Source organism: Leucoraja erinacea, chromosome 3 (genome assembly GCF_028641065.1).
Source record: "Leucoraja erinacea ecotype New England chromosome 3, Leri_hhj_1, whole genome shotgun sequence".
In the NCBI taxonomy this organism is placed as follows: domain Eukaryota; kingdom Metazoa; phylum Chordata; class Chondrichthyes; order Rajiformes; family Rajidae; genus Leucoraja; species Leucoraja erinaceus.
The window spans coordinates 70,467,086-70,476,937 of NC_073379.1; the positions used below are offsets into that span (position 1 = coordinate 70,467,086).

The following is a 9,852-nucleotide window of genomic DNA, read 5'->3' on the forward strand; positions in this document are numbered from 1 at the left end:
GAAGCTGAGGATGCAGTCCATCACATAAACTAGCTTCTCCCCATTGGCTCCATCTACACTTCACACTGCCTTGGAAAAGCAGCCAACATAATCAAGGACACAGTCATTCCCTCTTCTCCTATTGGGCAGCAGAGGCAAAAGCTTGAAAGCATTTACCACTGGATTCAGGAACAGCTTCTTCTCCACTGTATTAGACTACTGAGTGGACCACATGTCAATGTGGCCTTTCCACTTGTTTTAAAATCTGAACTTTCTCTGCAGCCATAATATTATATTCTGCACTTTGGAATTTGATGTTGGGATTTGATGATGGGAGGCTCAACATTGGTCAGTTTAATGAAAGTCAAGGGTAGTGTCTCTTGTTGGAAGTTTACATTGCTTGGCACATTTGTGATTTCAAATGTTACCTGCCCCCACTCATCAGCCCATGCCTAAATGTGTCTGTGTCTTGCTGCACAAGGATTCAGCTGCTGTTGAGTTGTGAATGGAATCAAATGTTTTGCAATTCTCAGCAAACATTCCCACCACCATTGCTACTGGGCCCCACAGCATCTCACAGATGCCCGTGAGCTGCTGAACATAAGTTTGGATTTCCTACCAAAAATGAGACAGCCCAGCTCCAGTACACCTCCCAGGGCCACCAAGATCTTTCCTTGGAAGCCTTGTCAGCAATGCCCATATACCATAAAAATAGTTTTTTTAAATGTATCTGAATCCTACTCCATATCTGCAATTTGATTCCATTAATGCCAACATCATTGAGATTCAGCAATCAGATTTACAAAGTGTTTTTTTTTAATTTATCTTGCGCTTAACTGTTTTATTATTTATCAATCATGCAGCTGTCTTAAAATGTATGTTTACTATTAATACAATGCACACACATATGCTGCAAAGGATTAATCAGGCATTAAAGTAATATCTGATTTCAAATAAACAACACAAAATCCTATAATAGCATAACTTTATTTTAAAAGCTAGAGCATATAATTTGTACACTAGCATTTTTATACACATGTTTAAGTATGGTTCACTTATAGCACTTGTAAATTGCGTACTTTTGTATAATTTCCTACAATTACCTTGCAATTTACATTATTGTTTCTTAAATATTAAAAGCCACTTTGTAAAAAGAGAGTTGCAATTACATGCACGTTGCTACCGTCAATAATACAAGTACATTACACACATTGAATAGAAGATATTACTGGCAGATTAATAGTTTGGAAGTTAGGTGCCCTTTGTGTACCTGAAATTACATTGTAATGGTTTCGGGAGGGCAAAAGGAGAGGAGGTATTTAGGAAGATATTATTGGTGACCTGTTGTTGGAATACCTATCCAACTCTAATTTATATCAACAGATAAATCTAAAAACTGATTTACAACTGATGCTGACCAGGAAAGTATCAATCTAATCTACACTGGTAATTTAGTGGCCATAAATTGAGCTGGGTAAAATAAATATGTGGACCAATGTAAATATTGCTCAGCAGAAAATGAATTATTCTACAAATGATATGAAAATGAAACTAAAAGGGAGGTTGCAGTTGTAAACGTAAGCAATGCAATTAGCATGCTTAACTGAATAATCAATGTGGAAGGGTAGAACTCAGAGAGCCATGATGAAATGAACAATGTTCACACAAAGACCAACACGCTGAATAAAGATGCTGCTTTTTCTGTGTTCACAGCATTTTCAAATTTTATTTTAGATTTTCAGCATCTGCAGTTTTTTTTGGTTTTATTGTCATATTGAATACTTTGCCTCCCAGCTTAAAATGTCAATGAGTAATTCAAATACATTACTGGCGAGGCTGATCCGTTGTGTAAAAAGGGAAAGTGTATCTATTTAGCCTTTAAAACGTACTTAAAGGCGATCTTATAAAAGACAGTATTAGACATGCAAAAAATATGTCTAGATCTTCAGACAAAATCAAGATGAAATGACAAGAGAACCTAGTTAAAACAAATTAAAAGAACACTGAGTAACATTACTAGGAGGTTATTCCCCATAAAATAAAAGTGCTTAATGCATGGAAAGGAAATCCAAATGGAATCTTGTTGGTAAAAAAAAGTTATGATTATTTAGGAAGCAGTACAACTGTGTGATGTGTGATGTGGGGGGAAGGCATTTTGAACCTTTAATAAAGAGAGAAAGAACTGCCACATATGTGCTTTTACCTATGGTCTTGTGTGATCTTTTCTACATGGATGATATAAGACACGGATTAAAACTGAACTCAAAAACATTTTTTGACATATAGTATATACTTAATGAAGTGTACATGCAATCTCTCAGTTCATTTTACACGCATGTAATGATTGTCGTGGAACATTCACTATGGGAAGCTACAGTATCAACTCTTAGTGAACATCAATTTTCAACAAAACAGGGAGCTTACAAATAAAGTAAATGCTCATGCTTTTTTGATAGATTGATCCACACCAACTGAAGTGATATATTATCTAGGCATGTAGCTTAATTTTGCAAATATAACTTCATTATAATCTTGTTAATGCATTTTTCAATTAGTTGTAAATTTGAAAGGAATGGAAAACTGGGGGTAGATTTTAGGAGATAATTCTAAATGCATAATAAAATAAGTACATGAAATACAAATAAAAACAACCTAGTTTCAATACTATTCTTCATATACTTATCCTAAAGCCGAAAACTATCTCTTGAGAATAAATGCATCATATTACTCTATAGAATTCCATTTATTCATTTAAGGCAGGCAGTAACAAACTTATAATTATATATCATTTACTAATTTAGTTTAGTTTAGTTTAAAGATACAGTGCGGAAACAGGCCCTTCGGCCTACCGGGTCCGCGCCGACCAGCGATCCCCGCACATTAACACTATCCTACACCCACAAGGGACAATTGTTACATTTACCAAGCCAATTAACTTACAAACCTGTACGTCTTTGGAGTGTGGGAGGAAACCGAATATCTCGGAGAAAACCCATGCAGGTCACGGGGAGAACGTACAAACTCCATACAGACAGCACCCGTAGTCGGGATCGAACCCGTGTGTCCGGTGCTGCATTCGCTGTAAGGCAGCAACTCTACAGCTGTGCAACCGTGACCGCCTAGAAAATTCTATTTTCTCAACGTGATTTTATCCATCTAACTGTATTTCTCTTATGTGTGTCTACCCGAAATGTCTCCCATTCCTTCTCTCTAGAGATGTTGCCTCACCCTCTGTTACTCCAGCATTTTGTGTCTACCTTGTATTTCTCTTACGTTGTATGGCAACCAAAGATATCTTTAAAATAGTCATAGAAACATAGAAACATAGAAATTAGGCGCAGGAGTAGGCCATTTGGCCCTTCGAGCCTGCACCGCCATTCAATATGATCATGGCTGATCATCCAACTCAGTATCCCGTACCTGCCTTCTCTCCATACCCTCTGATCCCCTTAGCCACAAGGGCCACATCTAACACCCTCTTAAATATAGCCAATGAACTGGCCTCAACTACCCTCTGTGGCAGAGAGTTCCAGAGATTCACCACTCTCTGTGTGAAAAAAGTTCTTCTCATCTCAGTTTTAAAGGATTTCCCCCTTATCCTTAAGCTGTGCCCCGTTGTCCTGGACTTCCCCAACATCGGGAACAATCTTCCTGCATCTAGCCTGTCCAACCCCTTAAGAATTTTGTAATTTTCTATAAGATCCCCTCTCAGTCTCCTAAATTCTAGAGAGTATAAACCAAGTCTATCCAGTCTTTCTTCATAAGACAGTCCTGACACCCCAGGAATCAGTCTGGTGAACCTTCTCTGCACTCCCTTTTTCATAATTTTTCACTTCATAATTTTGCAAGATTAATATACATTCAGTCAGGATGTCAGAGAAGAGGCAAAGCACTTCTACCAATCCCACCAGTAGAACATGTATGGGTTGTTGTGAAACTCAGGATTGCATTTTCAAAAAGCTGGGCCGGATGTTGACATTAGCAGGAGTAAAGCACTTTGCAGTGTATGGCAGTTCAGTTTGCAGAGAATCACAGAATTCAGCATGAAGAGAGGCAATCTCACTCCATCTCTGAAAGTTTCCCAAATTAAACTCAATTGTCCACATTTTTTTAGTCCCATTCCTCAATATTTTCGAAATGCCCTATGCAACTGTATTATTTAATTCCCATCAAACTATTAAAAAAAAAAATCTTTGCCGCAAGGATTTGCCAATATATGATAACATAGTATTTGAACCAACTGTTTTGTACAATTATCTTGTTTTATTAAACATTTTATTAAGCTGGAAAGGTTTTATTTTTTTTCCACAGTTCTAAATTGTTTTTTCATTTATTGAGGTTTACTCGAATGAAATGACAGGCAATTCATGTTAATTAAATATGTGTCATTAGATACATAGGAAATTGGGTCAAATATTTTTGTATGTAAGGAGAGGTATGGCTTTTGCCTATTTCATTCTCTAAATAGATGATTGCTGCTTATGAAGCTTTGAATGGATTTTGGCTTTGGGAAGAAATTAAAAACCCCACGCTCGATTGTAGAGAATTTATATTAGAAGGAATATATTTTAAAGTATTTTAAAAATACTATCTATATTTAACTTTATATTATGCGTGTGATATAGTATGAAAATTTAAAAGGGATTTCTATGATTCCCAATCTTACTAAAGAGATCTTTCAGCCAAAAATGGTTAAGAATCTTATGCCTTACTTGATTAAGATCTGATGTTAATATTTGACATACTGAATTTGCACGAGATTTATATTGCAAGTATTAGTGAACAAACAAGGAGCACAGATGGAATTAATATGAGGCTGTTGGATGTTCACACAGGAACAACATATGGACAGAATATGCATTCCATGCAGATTTACTGATAGTTCAATGTTTTTTTTGTTCTGTAAAGCTTCATATGATCTGAGGAAAGAGGATTTCCCATGTCATTGATGGAAGTAGTGAATAGTTGCCCAGTGTAACTCAGGGCACTGTAGATCTTTGCAAAAGGGTTTAAAAACTATATAGGAATGAATTCAGTGGAATCCATGAAATCACACCATGGGGAAAAATATGGATAGAGAGCCAGATAAAAATTCAAGTTTAATTGTCTTAACAAAGAAGATAGCAATTTATATTAAATTTTAAAAAAAATTCCTGGATTAATACTAATATTTTCACTGCAACTGAAATGGTTAACATAGAACTTTCATAGCACCTTATGCAAAAAATCGATAAAGTCCTTTGTACATTATATGATGTGTGAGTACTTTGTAGACAACTTTGGTTTGGGATTTTAGTGGCAGATATCAGGATTCTTTGGTGGCCATTCTTTTTCAAAGTTCAGAGCGAAAGAAAGGACAGGTCTTTCGTACAAGGAATTAAAAGGTTATAAAAATAATGTTGTAAGCTTATTAATGAGAAAGCAATACTGTATTGTAACAGATTAGCAATCAATGGTCACAAATCTCCTATGGAAGTTGATAAGTTAATAGTTTTGATTTCATTTAAATGATTACTGATTTCTATGGGCTCTCCTTTTGATTTCTGCATATTACTGCCACTAGTCTTGCTTTTGCTATTATCTGCTGCTGACTGAATTGGCAAGGCCTTGGAAACTTTATCATTGGCCAAGCAGCCACAGAGAAGACGGAAGAAAGCCCGACGCATCTCTTTGCTGGCCAGAGTGTAAATGATGGGGTTCATGCCAGAATTGAGGACTGCAATTGCAATGAACCAATCTTCCTGATACAATATGCTACACTTGTTTGGTTTGCAAGCAACATCAAGGAGCAATAGAATGAAAAGTGGGGACCAGCATGCAATGAAAACCCCCACAACAATTACCACTGTCCTCAACAGAGCCATGGATCTTTCTGAATTGTTTTTGGGGAATTTTCTGTTTGCGACATTGCGGCTACTTGACTTAACCAATATATAAATACGAGCGTAAAGTATCACAATGGCCAGCAAAATTGCACTGAAGATGCCTATACTGAAAAATATATAATGCTTGGAATAGAGGGGCAGGACTGTGGAACAGTCTGGAAAATTGCAAATACAGTTCCAACCCAGGATAGGCAAGACACCAAATAAAATGGCAATCAGCCAACAGGCACCAATGAGCAGAAACACTCTGTGCTTTTTACTAGAATCGTAGGGTCTCATCTTTATCATAGTCATGTGCCTCTCAATTGCTATCGCCAGTAAACTGAAGGTGGAAGCTCCCAATGCCACAAACATGCTTCCTTCTCTTATGAACCATACCGTTGGTGTGAGTCCATATGTCTTCTTCCCAGACATGAGGATATTTACTTTGTAGGCTATTCCTGCCAGCAAATCAGACAGGGCTAGATTACCAATGAAATAGTACATGCGGTTATGGAATTTGTTGTTTTTCCAAATGGCCAGGAGAACCATGAGGTTTTCAAGCACAATGAAGCTGCAGATGATCAGAAAGGCCACTGTAGTCAGGTCCAAGCCATCAGTGGTTTTCCCCCTTCTGTTGAACTTCCCAGTGTAATTATAGTGGCGCTCAATGAGCTCTGTTTTGACACAGCCATTGACCATTTCAGTTGGAAATGCAATTAAAGACATGCTGGTGTTGAAGAGTACTTGTAGTGTTATAACTTGCCCACAAGATGGAGGCTTTGTGCCATATTTGATGCTGTCAGCCAGAAGGAATCCTCCAGACGATTTTCTCACTTGCTATGATCAAGAAGAGGTGTGAAATTTTAAAATCTGTGTGAGCGAACATAATGTTTATCAATATATAGTCTAATTTCAGGAAAAACGTGTTTAAATGAAGAACTAACACCTATCAAACTAGGCAAAAGGATCAAGGATTTCTAATCAATCTCCTTTTAAATAATATACAAGGTGCATTTAGATAATATGCTATTAGAGCAAAGGGAACTTTCTAAATGCTTAATGCATTTCAGTTTGATAGCTCAAAAGCTATTTTGGAAATGGATTTCTAAACTAGATATAAATTCCCAATGGATTTGGAACTATGCAAGAAATGAATGATTAATGCATGAAGTCTTGGAAATAAAAGGATATTATGAAATTAACATTTTTTACTTTGGCTATGGGCACATATTTTACAACTGATTTGTCACAGCTGTTCCACATAAAAACCTTCTTAACAGCAATGATCAGATTCTTCATTTTATATATTTTTGGTGAAATGTTGAAATGTAATAATTCAGCCCTAGTAAATTCCAAGAAACACAGAGACTGCAGATGCAGGAATCTTGAGTAAAAAATTAAATGCTGGAAGGACTCAGTGGGTCAGGCAGCATATGTGGATGGAAATGGATAAACATTTCTGGTTGGGATCCTGCTTCAGCCTGACCCACTGAATTCCCCTTCAGTTTATTTTTGACTCCAGTAAATTCCTAACCAGTTTATGAAAATATGATGTTGAAGTAAGGACTTTGCATGGATAGTTGACTCTACTTTGCAAATCAAGATGGTTATTATACAGATGATTGTCCATTTATTCAGTTAGAAATTAAACTTCACTAAAACAAGGGGAACACGGGTTATTAATTAAAATAACAAATAATTATAAAGTAAGATTCTTTTTAATGGTCCACTTATTAATTTCTTGCCATGCAGAGTAAAAATTAATTGTAAATACCTTATTTAAATTATGAGTATTTACCAAGCAGTTGTCCCTATTATGAGTAAAAGCCAGCGGAGCGATAGAAATGAAAATCACACTCAGTAAATGGATTCCTGTCAGACCGCTACTCTCCATGTGGGGTTTTGTGCGGTCAGGGCAATATATTACACCATGAACATGCAAAATATATATCAATCGCCAACTATATTTATATCTGCATATTTCATTCTATGAATATGAGTGATTATGTGGAGGTGATTTCAATTAGTGACTTCACAGTCTTCACTGTTTTTGGTACTGGTTACCAAAGATAAATTTGTCCCTCTTGAAGTTTAAGGAAAATTCTCATTAGGTGTTGAGATTTAATCTATGTATTTAATTTTTTGCCATTGGAAAATTCTAATTTACAACTTTATGGACATTCAATGTTTAAGTAACAATTACATTATTATTCATATATACAATGTTAAGATTGTTTTCTTAAATGAACCGAGTGGCAATAAATAATTAAAATAATGAATAATAGGACATCTTAGAATGAAAACTCACCTTTCACATAATTTCCAGTTTTTGTACTTTACGTCTAACAAGTCAAAGCCTCAGGTGGGAGAGTGAGACTTGCTGCTCATTTCTTTATGAAGACTTCTTGTTAAAGGTTTTGTTTGGAGTTAAAACGTCATTGCTTTCTTAGGCTGAATTCCTTCTTTTCTTCTTGTGTTAAATTCACAAACACTCTCCTGAAATCCACATCGGAAGTCACAAGCAATTTTTAGAAAAAGTTTGTAGAATCTTCCAATCCTTCCAATAGGAATGTTTCTGCTTCATCAAATTGATTGTTCTAGGCTCAAGGTGCCAAATAAATTCACAATCACACCATCCTCAGATTAATATATCAAATACACTCAAATTACATGCTTCATTGTTAGATCCTTTGTTAATGCCACTAACTGCTTGTTCTCTTCAGCAGCCTGTTGCAGTTTCCTCTGTACTTTTTTGGCAGTATTACATTTCAAACTTTTTGGCCATAGCTAGTCCTTGCAAAAGTCAGTTGTTCAGCTCCCACAGCTTGCTTCAGTTTACTTAATCACTCTCGGACTGAGTGAGTAATCTCAAGTTCTCCTGTGTTATAATCATTTCTGCCCAGTCTTTCGAGATGGCCAGTCACTGAATTGACAACTGATCCCGCCCACAGGAGGCAGTTCTTTGCACTTTTGCATGTGTGATTTTGCTATTGAGGGAGGCTCTAGATTCGAAGGAACCGAGTGAAAGATACACAAGGGCAGGAAAGTTCTCTGTGCGAGCTAAATTTGGTAATTAGGAAGGAAAGAGAAAGCATGACGAACAAATTATTCAGAAATAATTCCTGGAATAAACTTGGTTAAGTAAAAAGGTGGAATGTTTGATTTTATGAAATTGGTATTTCTCTTAAAATAATTTCTCGGTATGAGCATGAGATAGCTTACAAAGAAACATTTATGTTTAATGAAGGTGATGACATAATTGGGTTCTTAATGTTTTATTCATATCCTACATCAGAAATCTTAACTTTCATGGTCCTGCCGTTTACTTGGATGAGCATTGGTTTGCAGCTTGACAATCTCATTCAAACGTTTATTTAATCTTATTCAAACTGAAATTTAAATTGTCAAAAAGAAAACAGCCTGACTGCATCTGGGAATCCAGAGGTAAATTGTGCCCTTGGTGAAATCAGCTGAACATGTCATAAGTGATAGGTGCAGAATTAGGCCATTTAGTCCATCAAGTCTACTCCGCCATTCAATCATGACTGATCTATCTCGCCCTCCTAACCCCATCGTCCTGCCATCTCCCCATTACCCCTGACACCCATACTAATCAAAGGTCAAAGGTCAAAAACTTTATTTGCCATTTGTGCTTACACACATAGGAACTCTTGTGCGGTTGTTCAGAGAGTCAAGTCAAGTTAAAAAGACACACAGAAGACACATAATCTATAAAAACATATACTTCTTTAGAACTAAAAAAGAAAGACAATGCCTAAAACTCTATATAAAGGGGAAAGCGAGAGCATTGTAAATTACACAAACCCTATATAAAAAGTGTCGATTGCATTGTAAATTGCACAGGCCCAGGAGACAATATAATATAATATAATATGATGTGCTATGAGGTAGGTCAGGACATCAGTTCATTTTGTTTTGGCCAAGAGTCTCACTGTGGCGGGAAAGAAGCTCTTAAAAAAGCGTGTTCTGTTTGTGACGATGCTGT

At 36.3% G+C, this 9,852-nt stretch overlaps 1 protein-coding gene across 2 annotated transcripts; it reads right to left on the reverse strand.

The window, feature by feature from the left end:
* Positions 1-947: 947 nt before the first annotated feature.
* LOC129695698 (sphingosine 1-phosphate receptor 3-like) lies at positions 948-8,757 on the reverse strand. Of its 2 annotated transcripts, none has more exons than XM_055632885.1 (2): positions 8,155-8,757; positions 948-6,683 (listed from the first exon to the last, which is right to left on the reverse strand). In XM_055632885.1, the coding sequence occupies exon 2, from the start codon at positions 6,570-6,572 to the stop codon at positions 5,436-5,438; it is 1,137 nt and encodes a 378-aa protein (XP_055488860.1). In that variant the 5' UTR covers positions 6,573-6,683; positions 8,155-8,757; the 3' UTR covers positions 948-5,435. The 2 variants fall into 2 exon arrangements, with proteins under 2 accessions (XP_055488860.1, XP_055488861.1); XM_055632886.1 differs by having other exon boundaries at positions 948-6,716.
* Between the last annotated feature and the right edge of the window lie 1,095 nt (positions 8,758-9,852).